The 25,062-nt window shown below is 44.3% G+C and overlaps 1 protein-coding gene across 1 annotated transcript in view; it reads left to right on the top strand.

The window, feature by feature from the left end:
• Window positions 1-546: 546 nt before the first annotated feature.
• Window positions 547-25,062, top strand: part of LOC311117766 (relaxin receptor 2-like) — a gene marked incomplete at its 5' end in the record, with an annotated part of 177,545 nt that continues 153,029 nt past the window's right edge. Inside the window, one exon of the mRNA XM_084192680.1 lies at window positions 547-696. Coding sequence (XP_084048806.1) covers window positions 547-696 — 150 coding nt within the window. The remainder of the gene's footprint in view (window positions 697-25,062) is intronic.

Genomic DNA, 25,062 nt, shown 5'->3' with positions numbered 1-25,062 from the left:
ATGTGTGCAACTTCTGCAAGCGCCTCTACTCTACTGCTCTATGCCAATATGGAAAAGTGATTATTTTCATGCGCTCCGGTACCTCAGAGCCCCCCCCCAGGTCACCCTTCTCCAGCTCACTTTTTGTTCTGGCACCTCCCTATTCTGGAGCTAGAGCCGATTGGGAGTGAGGAGGTTAGGAGCTGAGTGTTATTATTATTATTATTATTATTATTATTATTATTATTATTATTATCTGATTCCACATGTTTTTGTAATAGGTCATCATGAACGGAATGAACGAATGGAAAGGGACTATGGATGCAATAGACTGTAATAGGGAGTTAGTGGTTAGTGCATCGCCGTAATTTGTTGGGGTGAAACAAGCTTCTTTTTTTTCCTTTTTTTTCCCCCCACCTTATTTCTTTCTTTCAGTCATCTTCGTATCTGTTATAAATGGACCTTGGTTTATTTAAATGTGCTAAAAATGTCCCTCCTTCCCCTCTCCTCTCATCATCCTCCTTCCCATCTCCTCCCCAATCTCCCCCCCCCCCCCCCCCCCTCCAGCTGCAGCGATGGTGTCCAGCAGCGTGACAGTAGAGAGCAGTTGTCCTCTGGGCCAGTTTCCCTGTGGTAATGTCACAGTGTGTCTGCACCAGGCTCTGCAGTGTAACGGACATAGAGACTGTCCCAATGGAGCCGACGAGGAGAACTGTGGTGAGAGTGTACAGTATGGCTAAACGCATGACTACTGCCTTTCCTGAGACCCAAAAGTCACCCCAGATCCAGAAATGCCTTGGCTCTGTCACATATACACACAGTGCCTTCAGAAAGTATTCATACCCCTTGACTTATTCCACATTTTGTTGTGTTAAAGCCTGAATTCAAAAATATATTTTTATTTTCTCACCCATCTACAAAACAATACCCCGTAATGAAAAAGTTAAAAAAACATACAGATATATCTCATTTACATTAGTATTCACACCCCTGAGTCAATACTTTGCAGAAGCACCTTTGGCAGCGATTACAGCTACACTGTAAACAAACTGTAGCCTATAGAGTAATCAGATTACCCTAGGAAAATTATTTAGTTCCCAGTGTCTTCTTTAAAGTATTAACATATTTTAGAAACATTTTGGATATAACAGCTCTGTACCAAAATCTTTGTAGAATTGTTGTGTACAATAAGAAGTAAAATTTCCAGGCCCATTGTGAGATTATAAATTATGTTACAATCAAAATGGTAGGTGCTGTGAGAATTTGGTTTTCTTACGTATCCCAACTCCTACAGATAGTGGCATCACAGCCATTATTAACTGCATATTTGGGATTAAGTGCCTTGCTCACGGACACAACAATTTTTCTACTTGTCAGCACCAGGAATCAAACCAGCTACCTTCTGGTTACTGGACCAATGCCCTAACCTCAAGGCTATTTGCCAACCCAAGTGTGTGGAGAAGGGTGCAATTGCAGCCCGCAATTCGGGCCGTTTCTGCATGTGGGCGTTCCTGCATCTCCACGAACCACTCTTTATTTGCATCAACATAGACGGAACAGGAAGAGGAAGCGAGACATTCCACTCCCTCATTTTATTTCTGGTTCAATGTAAGTCAATGAGCTAAGCCAAAGAGGTGGATAGAGGCCTCTAGTGGCCAAAAGGCCATGTTAGCATGGACATTGCCTTTGAGGGCTTCTAGCCTTTTAATGTAATCAGCTGGGTGGGACTTCCTATGGGTTAAGGAAGGATCACAGTTTTGATAACAATGTTACGACAAGGGAAGTAGCTAGCTAGCTAGATAGAACACGGTACACAGTGTACCTTGCCTGTCAAGCACTGGTTCTTCCTGTTCTGATAACTCTGCAGGCGGGACTGGTGTCATAGCTAACGTTAGCTAGCTACTTCTTCTTCTATGGTATTATGATGGTCGGCAAACAAATGGGTGCATGCCGCCATCTACTGTGCTGGAGCGAGCTAGCTACTTCCTTCTAATTTAACTAGGTACTTCCCTCGCTGTAATCAGAACCAACGGGATGCAGGAACGGCCACATTATTAAAGATGAATTTCACCATTATTTTCAAATGCTTTATTTAGACATTAGAAACAGGAGGAGAAGGAGACAATGTGGGACAGCCAGAAGAATAAAACCCCCCAACCTCAGGAACATTAAGATGGCATTTGCTTTGGGAATGTTTCCCACTCAACCACACAACCACGTGAGGAACTTGTGAATCCCATCAGGGTAAAGCCTTGGCCCCCAAGACCGAAGACATAGTTAGATTAAAGGCAATATGTCAACTTCAAACATTGTGCTGCCCTACATTTTCTCTAACACTCAGAGGGTAGTCACAATTGAGAATTCAACCCTGTCCAACCATGATCATGTATAAAAGGTTGGTCTCATACTTGCCCCAACCAGGGAATGAACCTGCAACCTATTGTACAAGAAACCTAAGGCTTGAAACAACACCTTAACCCACTTGACAACACAAAACCATGCATTTTCCTGGATAGATAGACATTAGCATAATAAAAGACTGGTGGATCGCATTGAGCCTTGGGCTGTGATGTAAAAGTGTTTATATAAAATAAATGATTGTCAGTTTTATTTGTCATACTTCTATCTGAAACAATGTCAACTTTTTCCCATCGCAATGTTTTTTCCTCACTGAAAACAGCCCATCTCAATGAACGCACGGCATGTCATGAGACAAGCAAATAGCATACTTCCTGGTACCAGCATTTCCTGGAACATTTCTCATGGAATTACCTGGACATTGAAAAAATAATTTGATTCCTCAATATTCAAGGTAGATATAACACACCCAGGTAAGAATACATCTTAATTTGCATGCTGATCACACGTTATAGAAATAGTGCTGGGTAACAGAGACCCTTTCTTTTTAGTCTCCCACAACCTCATCCTTAACCCAGTAAAAAAGGACCACATAACAACAATCACAAAAGAAGAAAAAGTAAAGGCAGCATTCAAAACAACCAGAGAGGATTACTGACCCTAACTACTAGAGAGGATTACTGACCCTAACTACCAGAGAGGATTACTGACCCTAACTACAAGACAGGATTACTGACCCTAACTACCAGAGAGGATTACTGACCCTAACTACCAGAGAGGATTACTGACCCTAACTACCAGAGAGGATTACTGACCCTAACTACCAGAGAGGGTAACTGACCCTAACTACCAGAGAGGATTACTGACCCTAACTACCAGAGAGGATAACTGACCCTAACTACCAGAGAGGATTACTGACCCTAACTACCAGAGTGGATTACTGACCCTAACTACCAGAGAGAGTAACTGACCCTAACTACCAGAGAGGATTACTGACCCTAACTACCAGAGTGGATAACTGACCCTAACTACCAGAGAGGATTACTGACCCTAACTACCAGAGAGGATTACTGACCCTAACTACCAGAGTGGATTACTGACCCTAACTACCAGAGAGAGTAACTGACCCTAACTACTAGAGAGGATTACTGACTCTAACTAACAGAGTGGATTACTAACCCTAACTACCAGAGAGGGTAACTGACCCTAACTACCAGAGAGGATTACTGACCCTAACTACCAGAGAGGATTACTGACCCTAACTACCAGAGAGGATTACTGACCCTAACTACCAGAGAGAGTAACTGACCCTAACTACCAGAGAGGATTACTGACCCTAACTACCAGAGAGAGTAACTGACCCTAACTACTAGAGAGGATTACTGATCCTAACTACCAGAGTGGATTACTGACCCTAACTACCAGAGAGAGTAACTGACCCTAACTACTAGAGAGGATTACTGACTCTAACTAACAGAGTGGATTACTGACCCTAACTACCAGAGAGGATTACTGACCCTAACTACCAGAGAGAGTAACTGACCCTAACTACCAGAGAGGATTACTGACCCTAACTACCAGAGAGAGTAACTGACCCTAACTACTAGAGAGGATTACTGATCCTAACTACCAGAGTGGATTACTGACCCTAACTACCAGAGAGAGTAACTGACCCTAACTACTAGAGAGGATTACTGACTCTAACTAACAGAGTGGATTACTAACCCTAACTACCAGAGAGGGTAACTGACCCTAACTACCAGAGAGGATTACTGACCCTAACTACCAGAGAGGGTAACAGACCCTAACTACCAGAAAGAATAACTGACCCTAACTACCAGAGAGGGTAACTGATCCTAACTACCAGAGAGGGTAACTGACCCTAACTACCAGAGAGGGTATTTTACCCAACTACCAGAAAGGATTACTGACCCTAACTAAAAGAGAGTGTAACTGACCCTAACTACCAGAGAGGGTAACTGACCCTAACTACCAGAGAGGATTACTGACCCTAACTACCAGAGAGGGTAACTGACCCTAACTACCAGAGAGGATTACTGACCCTAACTACCAGAGAGGGTAACTGACCCTAACTACCAGAGAGGATTACTGACCCTAAATACAAGAGAGAGTAACTGACACTAACTACCAGAGAGGGTAACTGACCCTAACTACCAGAGAGGATTACTGACCCTAACTACCAGAGACGATAACTAACCCTAACTACCAGAGAGGATAACTGACCCTAACTACATGAGAGAGTAACTGACCTTAACTACCAGAGAGGATAACTGATCCTAACTACCAGAGAGTATAACTGACCCTAACTACTAGAGAGGATAACTGATCCTAACTACCAGATAGGATAACTGACCCTAACTACCAGAGAAGGTAACTGTCCCTAACTACCAGAGAGGACTACTGACCCTAACTACCAGAGAGGGTAACTTACACTAACTTCCAGAGAGGGTAACTGACCCAAACTACCAGAGAGGATTACTGACCTAACTACCCGAGAGGATTACTGAACCTAACTACAAGACAGGATTACTGACCCTAACTACCAGAGAGGATTACTGACCCTAACTACCAGAGAGGATTACTGACCCTAACTACCAGAGAGGGTAACTGACCCTAACTACCAGAGAGGATTACTGACCCTAACTACCAGAGAGGGTAACTGACCCTAACTACCAGAGAGGATTACTGACCCTAACTACCAAAGAGGATAACTGACCCTAACTACCAGAGAGGATTACTGACCCTAACTACCAGAGAGGATTACTGACCCTAACTACCAGAGAGAGTAACTGACCCTAACTACCAGAGAGGATTACTGACCCTAACTACCAGAGAGAGTAACTGACCCTAACTACTAAAGAGGATTACTGACCCTAACTACCAGAGTGGATTACTGACCCTAACTACCAGAGAGAGTAACTGACCCTAACTACTAGAGAGGATTACTGACTCTAACTAACAGAGTGGATTACTAACCCTAACTACCAGAGAGGGTAACTGACCCTAACTACCAGAGAGGATTACTGACCCTAACTACCAGAGAGGATTACTGACCCTAACTACCAGAGAGGATTACTGACCCTAACTACCAGAGAGAGTAACTGACCCTAACTACCAGAGAGGATTACTGACCCTAACTACCAGAGAGAGTAACTGACCCTAACTACTAGAGAGGATTACTGATCCTAACTACCAGAGTGGATTACTGACCCTAACTACCAGAGAGAGTAACTGACCCTAACTACTAGAGAGGATTACTGACTCTAACTAACAGATTGGATTACTAACCCTAACTACCAGAGAGGATTACTGACCCTAACTACCAGAGAGAGTAACTGACCCTAACTACTAGAGAGGATTACTGATCCTAACTACCAGAGTGGATTACTGACCCTAACTACCAGAGAGAGTAACTGACCCTAACTACTAGAGAGGATTACTGACTCTAACTAACAGAGTGGATTACTAACCCTAACTACCAGAGAGGGTAACTGACCCTAACTACCAGAGAGGATTACTGACCCTAACTACCAGAGAGGGTAACAGACCCTAACTACCAGAAAGAATAACTGACCCTAACCACCAGAGAGGGTAACTGATCCTAACTACCAGAGAGGGTAACTGACCCTAACTACCAGAGAGGATTACTGACCCTAACTACCAGAGAGGGTAACAGACCCTAACTACCAGAAAGAATAACTGACCCTAACCACCAGAGAGGGTAACTGATCCTAACTACCAGAGAGGGTAACTGACCCTAACTACCAGAGAGGATTACTGACCCTAACTACCAGAGAGGGTAACTGACCCTAACTACCAGAGAGGATTACTGACCCTAAATACAAGAGAGAGTAACTGACACTAACTACCAGAGAGGGTAACTGACCCTAACTACCAGAGAGGATTACTGACCCTAACTACCAGAGACGATAACTAACCCTAACTACCAGAGAGGATAACTGACCCTAACTACATGAGAGAGTAACTGACCTTAACTACCAGAGAGGATAACTGATCCTAACTACCAGAGAGTATAACTGACCCTAACTACTAGAGAGGATAACTGATCCTAACTACCAGATAGGATAACTGACCCTAACTACCAGAGAAGGTAACTGTCCCTAACTACCAGAGAGGACTACTGACCCTAACTACCAGAGAGGGTAACTTACACTAACTTCCAGAGAGGGTAACTGACCCAAACTACCAGAGAGGATTACTGACCTAACTACCCGAGAGGATTACTGAACCTAACTACAAGACAGGATTACTGACCCTAACTACCAGAGAGGATTACTGACCCTAACTACCAGAGAGGATTACTGACCCTAACTACCAGAGAGGGTAACTGACCCTAACTACCAGAGAGGATTACTGACCCTAACTACCAGAGAGGGTAACTGACCCTAACTACCAGAGAGGATTACTGACCCTAACTACCAAAGAGGATAACTGACCCTAACTACCAGAGAGGATTACTGACCCTAACTACCAGAGAGGATTACTGACCCTAACTACCAGAGAGAGTAACTGACCCTAACTACCAGAGAGGATTACTGACCCTAACTACCAGAGAGAGTAACTGACCCTAACTACTAAAGAGGATTACTGACCCTAACTACCAGAGTGGATTACTGACCCTAACTACCAGAGAGAGTAACTGACCCTAACTACTAGAGAGGATTACTGACTCTAACTAACAGAGTGGATTACTAACCCTAACTACCAGAGAGGGTAACTGACCCTAACTACCAGAGAGGATTACTGACCCTAACTACCAGAGAGGATTACTGACCCTAACTACCAGAGAGGATTACTGACCCTAACTACCAGAGAGAGTAACTGACCCTAACTACCAGAGAGGATTACTGACCCTAACTACCAGAGAGAGTAACTGACCCTAACTACTAGAGAGGATTACTGATCCTAACTACCAGAGTGGATTACTGACCCTAACTACCAGAGAGAGTAACTGACCCTAACTACTAGAGAGGATTACTGACTCTAACTAACAGAGTGGATTACTGACCCTAACTACCAGAGAGGATTACTGACCCTAACTACCAGAGAGAGTAACTGACCCTAACTACCAGAGAGGATTACTGACCCTAACTACCAGAGAGAGTAACTGACCCTAACTACTAGAGAGGATTACTGATCCTAACTACCAGAGTGGATTACTGACCCTAACTACCAGAGAGAGTAACTGACCCTAACTACTAGAGAGGATTACTGACTCTAACTAACAGAGTGGATTACTAACCCTACCTACCAGAGAGGGTAACTGACCCTAACTACCAGAGAGGATTACTGACCCTAACTACCAGAGAGGGTAACAGACCCTAACTACCAGAAAGAATAACTGACCCTAACCACCAGAGAGGGTAACTGATCCTAACTACCAGATAGGATAACTGACCCTAACTACCAGAGAAGGTAACTGTCCCTAACTACCAGAGAGGACTACTGACCCTAACTACCAGAGAGGGTAACTTACACTAACTTCCAGAGAGGGTAACTGACCCAAACTACCAGAGAGGATTACTGACCTAACTACCCGAGAGGATTACTGAACCTAACTACAAGACAGGATTACTGACCCTAACTACCAGAGAGGATTACTGACCCTAACTACCAGAGAGGATTACTGACCCTAACTACCAGAGAGGGTAACTGACCCTAACTACCAGAGAGGATTACTGACCCTAACTACCAGAGAGGGTAACTGACCCTAACTACCAGAGAGGATTACTGACCCTAACTACCAAAGAGGATAACTGACCCTAACTACCAGAGAGGATTACTGACCCTAACTACCAGAGAGGATTACTGACCCTAACTACCAGAGAGAGTAACTGACCCTAACTACCAGAGAGGATTACTGACCCTAACTACCAGAGAGAGTAACTGACCCTAACTACTAAAGAGGATTACTGACCCTAACTACCAGAGTGGATTACTGACCCTAACTACCAGAGAGAGTAACTGACCCTAACTACTAGAGAGGATTACTGACTCTAACTAACAGAGTGGATTACTAACCCTAACTACCAGAGAGGGTAACTGACCCTAACTACCAGAGAGGATTACTGACCCTAACTACCAGAGAGGATTACTGACCCTAACTACCAGAGAGGATTACTGACCCTAACTACCAGAGAGAGTAACTGACCCTAACTACCAGACAGGATTACTGACCCTAACTACCAGAGAGAGTAACTGACCCTAACTACTAGAGAGGATTACTGATCCTAACTACCAGAGTGGATTACTGACCCTAACTACCAGAGAGAGTAACTGACCCTAACTACTAGAGAGGATTACTGACTCTAACTAACAGAGTGGATTACTGACCCTAACTACCAGAGAGGATTACTGACCCTAACTACCAGAGAGAGTAACTGACCCTAACTACCAGAGAGGATTACTGACCCTAACTACCAGAGAGGGTAACAGACCCTAACTACCAGAAAGAATAACTGACCCTAACCACCAGAGAGGGTAACTGATCCTAACTACCAGAGAGGGTAACTGACCCTAACTACCAGAGAGGGTATTTTACCCAAACTACCAGAAAGGATTACTGACCCTAACTAAAAGAGAGTGTAACTGACCCTAACTACCGGAGAGGGTAACTGACCCTAACTACCAGAGAGGATTACTGACCCTAACTACCAGAGAGGGTAACTGACCCTAACTACCAGAGAGGATTACTGACCCTAACTACCAGAGAGAGTAACTGACCCTAACTACCAGAGAGGATTACTGACCCTAAATACAAGAGAGAGTAACTGACACTAACTACCAGAGAGGGTAACTGACCCTAACTACCAGAGAGGATTACTGACCCTAACTACCAGAGACGATAACTAACCCTAACTACCAGAGAGGATAACTGACCCTAACTACATGAGAGAGTAACTGACCTTAAGTACCAGAGAGGATAACTGATCCTAACTACCAGAGAGTATAACTGACCCGAACTACTAGAGAGGATAACTGATCCTAACTACCAGATAGGATAACTGACCCTAACTACCAGAGAAGGTAACTGTCCCTAACTACCAGAGAGGACTACTGACCCTAACTACCAGAGAGGGTAACTTACACTAACTTCCAGAGAGGGTAACTGACCCAAACTACCAGAGAGGATTACTGACCCTAACTACCCGAGAGGATTACTGAACCTAACTACAAGACAGGATTACTGACCCTAACTACCAGAGAGGATTACTGACCCTAACTACCAGAGAGGATTACTGACCCTAACTACCAGAGAGGGTAACTGACCCTAACTACCAGAGAGGATTACTGACCCTAACTACCAGAGAGGGTAACTGACCCTAACTACCAGAGAGGATTACTCACCCTAACTACCAAAGAGGATAACTGACCCTAACTACCAGAGAGGATTACTGACCCTAACTACCAGAGAGGATTACTGACCCTAACTACCAGAGAGAGTAACTGACCCTAACTACCAGAGAGGATTACTGACCCTAACTACCAGAGAGAGTAACTGACCCTAACTACTAAAGAGGATTACTGACCCTAACTACCAGAGTGGATTACTGACCCTAACTACCAGAGAGAGTAACTGACCCTAACTACTAGAGAGGATTACTGACTCTAACTAACAGAGTGGATTACTAACCCTAACTACCAGAGAGGGTAACTGACCCTAACTACCAGAGAGGATTACTGACCCTAACTACCAGAGATGATTACTGACCCTAACTACCAGAGAGGATTACTGACCCTAACTACCAGAGAGAGTAACTGACCCTAACTACCAGAGAGGATTACTGACCCTAACTACCAGAGAGAGTAACTGACCCTAACTACTAGAGAGGATTACTGAACCTAACTACCAGAGGTGATTACTGACCCTAACTACCAGAGAGAGTAACTGACCCTAACTACTAGAGAGGATTACTGACTCTAACTAACAGAGTGGATTACTGACCCTAACTACCAGAGAGGATTACTGACCCTAACTACCAGAGAGAGTAACTGACCCTAACTACCAGAGAGGATTACTGACCCTAACTACCAGAGAGAGTAACTGACCCTAACTACTACAGAGGATTACTGATCCTAACTACCAGAGTGGATTACTGACCCTAACTACCAGAGAGAGTAACAGACCCTAACTACTAGAGAGGATTACTGACTCTAACTAACAGAGTGGATTACTAACCCTAACTACCAGAGAGGGTTACTGACCCTAACTACCAGAGAGGATTACTGACCCTAACTACCAGAGAGGGTAACAGACCCTAACTACCAGAAAGAATAACGGACCCTAACTACCAGAGAGGGTAACTGATCCTAACTACCAGAGAGGGTAACTGACCCTAACTACCAGAGAGGATTACTGACCCTAAATACAAGAGAGAGTAACTGACACTAACTACCAGAGAGGGTAACTGACCCTAACTACCAGAGAGGATTACTGACCCTAACTACTAGAGACGATAACTAACCCTAACTACCAGAGAGGATAACTGACCCTAACTACATGAGAGAGTAACTGACCCTAACTACCAGAGAGGATAACTGATCCTAACTACCAGAGAGTATAACTGACCCTAACTACTAGAGAGGATAACTGATCCTAACTACCAGATAGGATAACTGACCCTAACTACCAGAGAAGGTAACTGTCCCTAACTACCAGAGAGGACTACTGACCCTAACTACCAGAGAGGGTAACTTACACTAACTTCCAGAGAGGGTAACTGACCCAAACTACCAGAGAGGATTACTGACCCTAACTACCCGAGAGGATTACTGAACCTAACTACAAGACAGGATTACTGACCCTAACTACCAGAGAGGATTACTGACCCTAACTACCAGAGAGGATTACTGACCCTAACTACCAGAGAGGGTAACTGACCATAACTACCAGAGAGGATTACTGACCCTAACTACCAGAGAGGGTAACTGACCCTAACTACCAGAGAGGATTACTGACCCTAACTACCAAAGAGGATAACTGACCCTAACTACCAGAGAGGATTACTGACCCTAACTACCAGAGAGGATTACTGACCCTAACTACCAGAGAGAGTAACTGACCCTAACTACCAGAGAGGATTACTGACCCTAACTACCAGAGAGAGTAACTGACCCTAACTACTAAAGAGGATTACTGACCCTAACTACCAGAGTGGATTACTGACCCTAACTACCAGAGAGAGTAACTGACCCTAACTACTAGAGAGGATTACTGACTCTAACTAACAGAGTGGATTACTAACCCTAACTACCAGAGAGGGTAACTGACCCTAACTACCAGAGAGGATTACTGACCCTAACTACCAGAGATGATTACTGACCCTAACTACCAGAGAGAGTAACTGACCCTAACTACTAGAGAGGATTACTGATCCTAACTACCAGAGGTGATTACTGACCCTAACTACCAGAGAGAGTAACTGACCCTAACTACTAGAGAGGATTACTGACTCTAACTAACAGAGTGGATTACTGACCCTAACTACCAGAGAGGATTACTGACCCTAACTACCAGAGAGAGTAACTGACCCTAACTACCAGAGAGGATTACTGACCCTAACTACCAGAGAGAGTAACTGACCCTAACTACTACAGAGGATTACTGATCCTAACTACCAGAGTGGATTACTGACCCTAACTACCAGAGAGAGTAACAGACCCTAACTACTAGAGAGGATTACTGACTCTAACTAACAGAGTGGATTACTAACCCTAACTACCAGAGAGGGTAACTGACCCTAACTACCAGAGAGGATTACTGACCCTAACTACCAGAGAGGGTAACTGATCCTAACTACCAGAGAGGGTAACTGACCCTAACTACCAGAGAGGGTATTTTACCCAAACTACCAGAAAGGATTACTGACCCTAACTAAAAGAGAGTGTAACTGACCCTAACTACCAGAGAGGGTAACTGACCCTAACTACCAGAGAGGATTATTGACCCTAACTACCAGAGAGGGTAACTGACCCTAACTACCAGAGAGGATTACTGACCCTAACTACCAGAGAGGGTAACTGACCCTAACTACCAGAGAGGATTACTGACCCTAACTACCAGAGATGATTACTGACCCTAACTACCAGAGTGGATTACTGACCCTAACTACCAGAGAGAGTAACTGACCCTAACTACTAGAGAGGATTACTGACTCTAACTAACAGAGTGGATTACTGACCCTAACTACCAGAGAGGATTACTGACCCTAACTACTAGAGACGATAACTAACCCTAACTACCAGAGAGGATAACTGACCCTAACTACATGAGAGAGTAACTGACCCTAACTACCAGAGAGGGTATTTTACCCAAACTACCAGAAAGGATTACTGACCCTAACTAAAAGAGAGTGTAACTGACCCTAACTACCAGAGAGGGTAACTGACCCTAACTACCAGAGAGGATTATTGACCCTAACTACCAGAGAGGGTAACTGACCCTAACTACCAGAGAGGATTACTGACCCTAACTACCAGAGAGGGTAACTGACCCTAACTACCAGAGAGGATTACTGACCCTAACTACCAGAGATGATTACTGACCCTAACTACCAGAGTGGATTACTGACCCTAACTACCAGAGAGAGTAACTGACCCTAACTACTAGAGAGGATTACTGACTCTAACTAACAGAGTGGATTACTGACCCTAACTACCAGAGAGGATTACTGACCCTAACTACTAGAGACGATAACTAACCCTAACTACCAGAGAGGATAACTGAACCTAACTACATGAGAGAGTAACTGACCCTAACTACCAGAGAGGATAACTGATCCTAACTACCAGAGAGTATAACTGACCCTAACTACTAGAGAGGATTACTGACCCTAACTACTAGAGACGATAACTAACCCTAACTACCAGAGAGGATAACTGACCCTAACTACATGAGAGAGTAACTGACCCTAACTACCAGAGAGGATAACTGATCCTAACTACCAGAGAGTATAACTGACCCTAACTACTAGAGAGGATAACTGATCCTAACTACCAGATAGGATAACTGACCCTAACTACCAGAGAAGGTAACTGTCCCTAACTACCAGAGAGGACTACTGACCCTAACTACCAGAGAGGGTAACTTACACTAACTTCCAGAGAGGGTAACTGACCCAAACTACCAGAGAGGATTACTGACCCTAACTACCCGAGAGGATTACTGAACCTAACTACAAGACAGGATTACTGACCCTAACTACCAGAGAGGATTACTGACCCTAACTACCAGAGAGGATTACTGACCCTAACTACCAGAGAGGGTAACTGACCATAACTACCAGAGAGGATTACTGACCCTAACTACCAGAGAGGGTAACTGACCCTAACTACCAGAGAGGATTACTGACCCTAACTACCAAAGAGGATAACTGACCCTAACTACCAGAGAGGATTACTGACCCTAACTACCAGAGAGGATTACTGACCCTAATTACCAGAGAGAGTAACTGACCCTAACTACCAGAGAGGATTACTGACCCTAACTACCAGAGAGAGTAACTGACCCTAACTACTAAAGAGGATTACTGACCCTAACTACCAGAGTGGATTACTGACCCTAACTACCAGAGAGAGTAACTGACCCTAACTACTAGAGAGGATTACTGACTCTAACTAACAGAGTGGATTACTAACCCTAACTACCAGAGAGGGTAACTGACCCTAACTACCAGAGAGGATTACTGACCCTAACTACCAGAGATGATTACTGACCCTAACTACCAGAGTGGATTACTGACCCTAACTACCAGAGAGAGTAACTGACCCTAACTACTAGAGAGGATTACTGACTCTAACTAACAGAGTGGATTACTGACCCTAACTACCAGAGAGGATTACTGACCCTAACTACCAGAGAGAGTAACTGACCCTAACTACCAGAGAGGATTACTGACCCTAACTACCAGAGAGAGTAACTGACCCTAACTACTAGAGAGGATTACTGATCCTAACTACCAGAGTGGATTACTGACCCTAACTACCAGAGAGAGTAACAGACCCTAACTACTAGAGAGGATTACTGACTCTAACTAACAGAGTGGATTACTAACCCTAACTACCAGAGAGGGTAACTGACCCTAACTACCAGAGAGGATTACTGACCCTAACTACCAGAGAGGGTAACAGACCCTAACTACCAGAAAGAATAACTGACCCTAACTACCAGAGAGGGTAACTGATCCTAACTACCAGAGAGGGTAACTGACCCTAACTACCAGAGAGGGTATTTTACCCAAACTACCAGAAAGGATTACTGACCCTAACTAAAAGAGAGTGTAACTGACCCTAACTACAAGACAGGATTACTGACCCTAACTACCAGAGAGGATTACTGACCCTAACTACCAGAGAGGATTACTGACCCTAACTACCAGAGAGGGTAACTGACCCTAACTACCAGAGAGGATTACTGACCCTAACTACCAGAGAGGGTAACTGACCCTAACTACCAGAGAGGATTACTGACCCTAACTACCAAAGAGGATAACTGACCCTAACTACCAGAGAGGATTACTGACCCTAACTACCAGAGAGGATTACTGACCCTAACTACCAGAGAGAGTAACTGACCCTAACTACCAGAGAGGATTACTGACCCTAACTACCAGAGAGAGTAACTGACCCTAACTACTAAAGAGGATTACTGACCCTAACTACCAGAGTGGATTACTGACCCTAACTACCAGAGAGAGTAACTGACCCTAACTACTAGAGAGGATTACTGACTCTAACTAACAGAGTGGATTACTAACCCTAACTACCAGAGAGGGTAACTGACCCTAACTACCAGAGAGGATTACTGACCCTAACTACCAGAGATGATTACTGACCCTAACTACCAGAGAGGATTACTGACCCTAACTACCAGAGAGAGTAACTGACCCTAACTACCAGAGAGGATTACTGACCCTAACTACCAGAGAGAGTAACTGACCCTAACTACTAGAGAGGATTACTGATCCTAACTACCAGAGGTGATTACTGACCCTAACTACCAGAGAGAGTAACTGACCCTAACTACTAGAGAGGATTACTGACTCTAACTAACAGAGTGGATTACTGACCCTAACTACCAGAGAGGATTACTGACCCTAACTACCAGAGAGAGTAACTGACCCTAACTACCAGAGAGGATTACTGACCCTAACTACCAGAGAGAGTAACTGACCCTAACTACTACAGAGGATTACTGATCCTAACTACCAGAGTGGATTACTGACCCTAACTACCAGAGAGAGTAACATACCCTAACTACTAGAGAGGATTACTGACTCTAACTAACAGAGTGGATTACTAACCCTAACTACCAGAGAGGGTAACTGACCCTAACTACCAGAGAGGATTACTGACCCTAACTACCAGAGAGGGTAACAGACCCTAACTACCAGAAAGAATAACGGACCCTAACTACCAGAGAGGGTAACTGATCCTAACTACCAGAGAGGGTAACTGACCCTAACTACCAGAGAGGGTATTTTACCCAAACTACCAGAAAGGATTACTGACCCTAACTAAAAGAGAGTGTAACTGACCCTAACTACCAGAGAGGGTAACTGACCCTAACTACCAGAGAGGATTATTGACCCTAACTACCAGAGAGGGTAACTGACCCTAACTACCAGAGAGGATTACTGACCCTAACTACCAGAGAGGGTAACTGACCCTAACTACCAGAGAGGATTACTGACCCTAAATACAAGAGAGAGTAACTGACACTAACTACCAGAGAGGGTAACTGACCCTAACTACCAGAGAGGATTACTGACCCTAACTACTAGAGACGATAACTAACCCTAACTACCAGAGAGGATAACTGACCCTAACTACATGAGAGAGTAACTGACCCTAACTACCAGAGAGGATAACTGATCCTAACTACCAGAGAGTATAACTGACCCTAACTACTAGAGAGGATAACTGATCCTAACTACCAGATAGGATAACTGACCCTAACTACCAGAGAAGGTAACTGTCCCTAACTACCAGAGAGGACTACTGACCCTAACTACCAGAGAGGGTAACTTACACTAACTTCCAGAGAGGGTAACTGACCCAAACTACCAGAGAGGATTACTGACCCTAACTACCCGAGAGGATTACTGAACCTAACTACAAGACAGGATTACTGACCCTAACTACCAGAGAGGATTACTGACCCTAACTACCAGAGAGGATTACTGACCCTAACTACCAGAGAGGGTAACTGACCATAACTACCAGAGAGGATTACTGACCCTAACTACCAGAGAGGGTAACTGACCCTAACTACCAGAGAGGATTACTGACCCTAACTACCAAAGAGGATAACTGACCCTAACTAACAGAGAGGATTACTGACCCTAACTACCAGAGAGGATTACTGACCCTAACTACCAGAGAGAGTAACTGACCCTAACTACCAGAGAGGATTACTGACCCTAACTACCAGAGAGAGTAACTGACCCTAACTACTAAAGAGGATTACTGACCCTAACTACCAGAGTGGATTACTGACCCTAACTACCAGAGAGAGTAACTGACCCTAACTACTAGAGAGGATTACTGACTCTAACTAACAGAGTGGATTACTAACCCTAACTACCAGAGAGGGTAACTGACCCTAACTACCAGAGAGGATTACTGACCCTAACTACCAGAGATGATTACTGACCCTAACTACCAGAGAGAGTAACTGACCCTAACTACTACAGAGGATTACTGATCCTAACTACCAGAGTGGATTACTGACCCTAACTACCAGAGAGAGTAACAGACCCTAACTACTAGAGAGGATTACTGACTCTAACTAACAGGTTGGATTACTAACCCTAACTACCAGAGAGGGTAACTGACCCTAACTACCAGAGAGGATTACTGACCCTAACTACCAGAGAGGGTAACTGATCCTAACTACCAGAGAGGGTAACTGACCCTAACTACCAGAGAGGGTATTTTACCCAAACTACCAGAAAGGATTACTGACCCTAACTAAAAGAGAGTGTAACTGACCCTAACTACCAGAGAGGGTAACTGACCCTAACTACCAGAGAGGATTATTGACCCTAACTACCAGAGAGGGTAACTGACCCTAACTACCAGAGAGGATTACTGACCCTAACTACCAGAGAGGGTAACTGACCCTAACTACCAGAGAGGATTACTGACCCTAACTACCAGAGATGATTACTGACCCTAACTACCAGAGTGGATTACTGACCCTAACTACCAGAGAGAGTAACTGACCCTAACTACTAGAGAGGATTACTGACTCTAACTAACAGAGTGGATTACTGACCCTACCAGAGAGGATTACTGACCCTAACTACTAGAGACGATAACTAACCCTAACTACCAGAGAGGGTAACTGATCCTAACTACCAGAGAGGGTAACTGACCCTAACTACCAGAGAGGGTATTTTACCCAAACTACCAGAAAGGATTACTGACCCTAACTAAAAGATAGTGTAACTGACCCTAACTACCAGAGAGGGTAACTGACCCTAACTACCAGAGAGGATTATTGACCCTAACTACCAGAGAGGGTAACTGACCCTAACTACCAGAGAGGATTACTGACCCTAACTACCAGAGAGGGTAACTGACCCTAACTACCAGAGAGGATTACTGACCCTAACTACCAGAGATGATTACTGACCCTAACTACCAGAGTGGATTACTGACCCTAACTACCAGAGAGAGTAACTGACCCTAACTACTAGAGAGGATTACTGACTCTAACTAACAGAGTGGATTACTGACCCTAACTACCAGAGAGGATTACTGACCCTAACTACTAGAGACGATAACTAACCCTAACTACCAGAGAGGATAACTGACCCTAACTACATGAGAGAGTAACTGACCCTAACTACCAGAGAGGGTATTTTACCCAAACTACCAGAAAGGATTACTGACCCTAACTAAAAGAGAGTGTAACTGACCCTAACTACCAGAGAGGGTAACTGACCCTAACTACCAGAGAGGATTATTGACCCTAACTACCAGAGAGGGTAACTGACCCTAACTACCAGAGAGGATTACTGACCCTAACTACCAGAGAGGGTAACTGACCCTAACTACCAGAGAGGATTACTGACCCTAACTACCAGAGATGATTACTGACCCTAACTACCAGAGTGGATTACTGACCCTAACTACCAGAGAGAGTAACTGACCCTAACTACTAGAGAGGATTACTGACTCTAACTAACAGAGTGGATTACTGACCCTAACTACCAGAGAGGATTACTGACCCTAACTACTAGAGACGATAACTAACCCTAACTACCAGAGAGGATAACTGACCCTAACTACATGAGAGAGTAACTGACCCTAACTACCAGAGAGGATAACTGATCCTAACTACCAGAGAGTATAACTGACCCTAACTACTAGAGAGGATTACTGACCCTAACTACTAGAGACGATAACTAACCCTAACTACCAGAGAGGATAACTGACCCTAACTACATGAGAGAGTAACTGACCCTAACTACCAGAGAGGATAACTGATCCTAACTACCAGAGAGTATAACTGACCCTAACTACTAGAGAGGATAACTGATCCTAACTACCAGATAGGATAACTGACCCTAACTACCAGAGAAGGTAACTGTCCCTAACTACCAGAGAGGACTACTGACCCTAACTACCAGAGAGGGTAACTTACACTAACTTCCAGAGAGGGTAACTGACCCAAACTACCAGAGAGGATTACTGACCCTAACTACCCGAGAGGATTACTGAACCTAACTACAAGACAGGATTACTGACCCTAACTACCAGAGAGGATTACTGACCCTAACTACCAGAGAGGATTACTGACCCTAACTACCAGAGAGGGTAACTGACCATAACTACCAGAGAGGATTACTGACCCTAACTACCAGAGAGGGTAACTGACCCTAACTACCAGAGAGGATTACTGACCCTAACTACCAAAGAGGATAACTGACCCTAACTACCAGAGAGGATTACTGACCCTAACTACCAGAGAGGATTACTGACCCTAACTACCAGAGAGAGTAACTGACCCTAACTACCAGAGAGGATTACTGACCCTAACTACCAGAGAGAGTAACTGACCCTAACTACTAAAGAGGATTACTGACCCTAACTACCAGAGTGGATTACTGACCCTAACTACCAGAGAGAGTAACTGACCCTAACTACTAGAGAGGATTACTGACTCTAACTAACAGAGTGGATTACTAACCCTAACTACCAGAGAGGGTAACTGACCCTAACTACCAGAGAGGATTACTGACCCTAACTACCAGAGATGATTACTGACCCTAACTACCAGAGTGGATTACTGACCCTAACTACCAGAGAGAGTAACTGACCCTAACTACTAGAGAGGATTACTGACTCTAACTAACAGAGTGGATTACTGACCCTAACTACCAGAGAGGATTACTGACCCTAACTACCAGAGAGAGTAACTGACCCTAACTACCAGAGAGGATTACTGACCCTAACTACCAGAGAGAGTAACTGACCCTAACTACTAGAGAGGATTACTGATCCTAACTACCAGAGTGGATTACTGACCCTAACTACCAGAGAGAGTAACAGACCCTAACTACTAGAGAGGATTACTGACTCTAACTAACAGAGTGGATTACTAACCCTAACTACCAGAGAGGGTAACTGACCCTAACTACCAGAGAGGATTACTGACCCTAACTACCAGAGAGGGTAACAGACCCTAACTACCAGAAAGAATAACTGACCCTAACTACCAGAGAGGGTAACTGATCCTAACTACCAGAGAGGGTAACTGACCCTAACTACCAGAGAGGGTATTTTACCCAAACTACCAGAAAGGATTACTGACCCTAACTAAAAGAGAGTGTAACTGACCCTAACTACAAGACAGGATTACTGACCCTAACTACCAGAGAGGATTACTGACCCTAACTACCAGAGAGGATTACTGAACCTAACTACCAGAGAGGGTAACTGACCCTAACTACCAGAGAGGATTACTGACCCTAACTACCAGAGAGGGTAACTGACCCTAACTACCAGAGAGGATTACTGACCCTAACTACCAAAGAGGATAACTGACCCTAACTACCAGAGAGGATTACTGACCCTAACTACCAGAGAGGATTACTGACCCTAACTACCAGAGAGAGTAACTGACCCTAACTACCAGAGAGGATTACTGACCCTAACTACCAGAGAGAGTAACTGACCCTAACTACTAAAGAGGATTACTGACCCTAACTACCAGAGTGGATTACTGACCCTAACTACCAGAGAGAGTAACTGACCCTAACTACTAGAGAGGATTACTGACTCTAACTAACAGAGTGGATTACTAACCCTAACTACCAGAGAGGGTAACTGACCCTAACTACCAGAGAGGATTACTGACCCTAACTACCAGAGATGATTACTGACCCTAACTACCAGAGAGGATTACTGACCCTAACTACCAGAGAGAGTAACTGACCCTAACTACCAGAGAGGATTACTGACCCTAACTACCAGAGAGAGTAACTGACCCTAACTACTAGAGAGGATTACTGATCCTAACTACCAGAGGTGATTACTGACCCTAACTACCAGAGAGAGTAACTGACCCTAACTACTAGAGAGGATTACTGACTCTAACTAACAGAGTGGATTACTGACCCTAACTACCAGAGAGGATTACTGACCCTAACTACCAGAGAGAGTAACTGACCCTAACTACCAGAGAGGATTACTGACCCTAACTACCAGAGAGAGTAACTGACCCTAACTACTACAGAGGATTACTGATCCTAACTACCAGAGTGGATTACTGACCCTAACTACCAGAGAGAGTAACATACCCTAACTACTAGAGAGGATTACTGACTCTAACTAACAGAGTGGATTACTAACCCTAACTACCAGAGAGGGTAACTGACCCTAACTACAAGAGAGGATTACTGACCCTAACTACCAGAGAGGGTAACAGACCCTAACTACCAGAAAGAATAACGGACCCTAACTACCAGAGAGGGTAACGGATCCTAACTACCAGAGAGGGTAACTGACCCTAACTACCAGAGAGGGTATTTTACCCAAACTACCAGAAAGGATTACTGACCCTAACTAAAAGAGAGTGTAACTGACCCTAACTACCAGAGAGGGTAACTGACCCTAACTACCAGAGAGGATTATTGACCCTAACTACCAGAGAGGGTAACTGACCCTAACTACCAGAGAGGATTACTGACCCTAACTACCAGAGAGGGTAACTGACCCTAACTACCAGAGAGGATTACTGACCCTAAATACAAGAGAGAGTAACTGACACTAACTACCAGAGAGGGTAACTGACCCTAACTACCAGAGAGGATTACTGACCCTAACTACTAGAGACGATAACTAACCCTAACTACCAGAGAGGATAACTGACCCTAACTACATGAGAGAGTAACTGACCCTAACTACCAGAGAGGATAACTGATCCTAACTACCAGAGAGTATAACTGACCCTAACTACTAGAGAGGATAACTGATCCTAACTACCAGATAGGATAACTGACCCTAACTACCAGAGAAGGTAACTGTCCCTAACTACCAGAGAGGACTACTGACCCTAACTACCAGAGAGGGTAACTTACACTAACTTCCAGAGAGGGTAACTGACCCAAACTACCAGAGAGGATTACTGACCCTAACTACCCGAGAGGATTACTGAACCTAACTACAAGACAGGATTACTGACCCTAACTACCAGAGAGGATTACTGACCCTAACTACCAGAGAGGATTACTGACCCTAACTACCAGAGAGGGTAACTGACCATAACTACCAGAGAGGATTACTGACCCTAACTACCAGAGAGGGTAACTGACCCTAACTACCAGAGAGGATTACTGACCCTAACTACCAAAGAGGATAACTGACCCTAACTAACAGAGAGGATTACTGACCCTAACTACCAGAGAGGATTACTGACCCTAACTACCAGAGAGAGTAACTGACCCTAACTACCAGAGAGGATTACTGACCCTAACTACCAGAGAGAGTAACTGACCCTAACTACTAAAGAGGATTACTGACCCTAACTACCAGAGTGGATTACTGACCCTAACTACCAGAGAGAGTAACTGACCCTAACTACTAGAGAGGATTACTGACTCTAACTAACAGAGTGGATTACTAACCCTAACTACCAGAGAGGGTAACTGACCCTAACTACCAGAGAGGATTACTGACCCTAACTACCAGAGATGATTACTGACCCTAACTACCAGAGAGAGTAACTGACCCTAACTACTAGAGAGGATTACTGATCCTAACTACCAGAGGTGATTACTGACCATAACTACCAGAGAGAGTAACTGACCCTAACTACTAGAGAGGATTACTGACTCTAACTAACAGAGTGGATTACTGACCCTAACTAACAGAGAGGATTACTGACCCTAACTACCAGAGAGAGTAACTGACCCTAACTACCAGAGAGGATTACTGACCCTAACTACCAGAGAGAGTAACTGACCCTAACTACTACAGAGGATTACTGATCCTAACTACCAGAGTGGATTACTGACCCTAACTACCAGAGAGAGTAACAGACCCTAACTACTAGAGAGGATTACTGACTCTAACTAACAGAGTGGATTACTAACCCTAACTACCAGAGAGGGTAACTGACCCTAACTACCAGAGAGGATTACTGACCCTAACTACCAGAGAGGGTAACTGATCCTAACTACCAGAGAGGGTAACTGACCCTAACTACCAGAGAGGGTATTTTACCCAAACTACCAGAAAGGATTACTGACCCTAACTAAAAGAGAGTGTAACTGACCCTAACTACCAGAGAGGGTAACTGACCCTAACTACCAGAGAGGATTATTGAGCCTAACTACCAGAGAGGGTAACTGACCCTAACTACCAGAGAGGATTACTGACCCTAACTACCAGAGAGGGTAACTGACCCTAACTACCAGAGAGGATTACTGACCCTAACTACCAGAGATGATTACTGACCCTAACTACCAGAGTGGATTACTGACCCTAACTACCAGAGAGAGTAACTGACCCTAACTACTAGAGAGGATTACTGACTCTAACTAACAGAGTGGATTACTGACCCTAACTACCAGAGAGGATTACTGACCCTAACTACTAGAGACGATAACTAACCCTAACTACCAGAGAGGATAACTGACCCTAACTACATGAGAGAGTAACTGACCCTAACTACCAGAGAGGATAACTGATCCTAACTACCAGAGAGTATAACTGACCCTAACTACTAGAGAGGATTACTGACCCTAACTACTAGAGACGATAACTAACCCTAACTACCAGAGAGGATAACTGACCCTAACTACATGAGAGAGTAACTGACCCTAACTACCAGAGAGGATAACTGATCCTAACTACCAGAGAGTATAACTGACCCTAACTACTAGAGAGGATAACTGATCCTAACTACCAGATAGGATAACTGACCCTAACTACCAGAGAAGGTAACTGTCCCTAACTACCAGAGAGGACTACTGACCCTAACTACCAGAGAGGGTAACTTACACTAACTTCCAGAGAGGGTAACTGACCCAAACTACCAGAGAGGATTACTGACCCTAACTACCCGAGAGGATTACTGAACCTAACTACAAGACAGGATTACTGACCCTAACTACCAGAGAGGATTACTGACCCTAACTACCAGAGAGGATTACTGACCCTAACTACCAGAGAGGGTAACTGACCATAACTACCAGAGAGGATTACTGACCCTAACTACCAGAGAGGGTAACTGACCCTAACTACCAGAGAGGATTACTGACCCTAACTACCAAAGAGGATAACTGACCCTAACTACCAGAGAGGATTACTGACCCTAACTACCAGAGAGGATTACTGACCCTAACTACCAGAGAGAGTAACTGACCCTAACTACCAGAGAGGATTACTGACCCTAACTACCAGAGAGAGTAACTGACCCTAACTACTAAAGAGGATTACTGACCCTAACTACCAGAGTGGATTACTGACCCTAACTACCAGAGAGAGTAACTGACCCTAACTACTAGAGAGGATTACTGACTCTAACTAACAGAGTGGATTACTAACCCTAACTACCAGAGAGGGTAACTGACCCTAACTACCAGAGAGGATTACTGACCCTAACTACCAGAGATGATTACTGACCCTAACTACCAGAGTGGATTACTGACCCTAACTACCAGAGAGAGTAACTGACCCTAACTACTAGAGAGGATTACTGACTCTAACTAACAGAGTGGATTACTGACCCTAACTACCAGAGAGGATTACTGACCCTAACTACCAGAGAGAGTAACTGACCCTAACTACCAGAGAGGATTACTGACCCTAACTACCAGAGAGAGTAACTGACCCTAACTACTAGAGAGGATTACTGATCCTAACTACCAGAGTGGATTACTGACCCTAACTACCAGAGAGAGTAACAGACCCTAACTACTAGAGAGGATTACTGACTCTAACTAACAGAGTGGATTACTAACCCTAACTACCAGAGAGGGTAACTGACCCTAACTACCAGAGAGGATTACTGACCCTAACTACCAGAGAGGGTAACAGACCCTAACTACCAGAAAGAATAACTGACCCTAACTACCAGAGAGGGTAACTGATCCTAACTACCAGAGAGGGTAACTGACCCTAACTACCAGAGAGGGTATTTTACCCAAACTACCAGAAAGGATTACTGAC

The sequence above is a fragment of the Coregonus lavaretus genome (genome assembly GCF_964263955.1).
Source record: "Coregonus lavaretus genome assembly, contig: HAP1_SCAFFOLD_602, whole genome shotgun sequence".
NCBI classification, from domain to species: domain Eukaryota; kingdom Metazoa; phylum Chordata; class Actinopteri; order Salmoniformes; family Salmonidae; genus Coregonus; species Coregonus lavaretus.
This window is presented reverse-complemented; position numbering and strand designations above follow the sequence as displayed.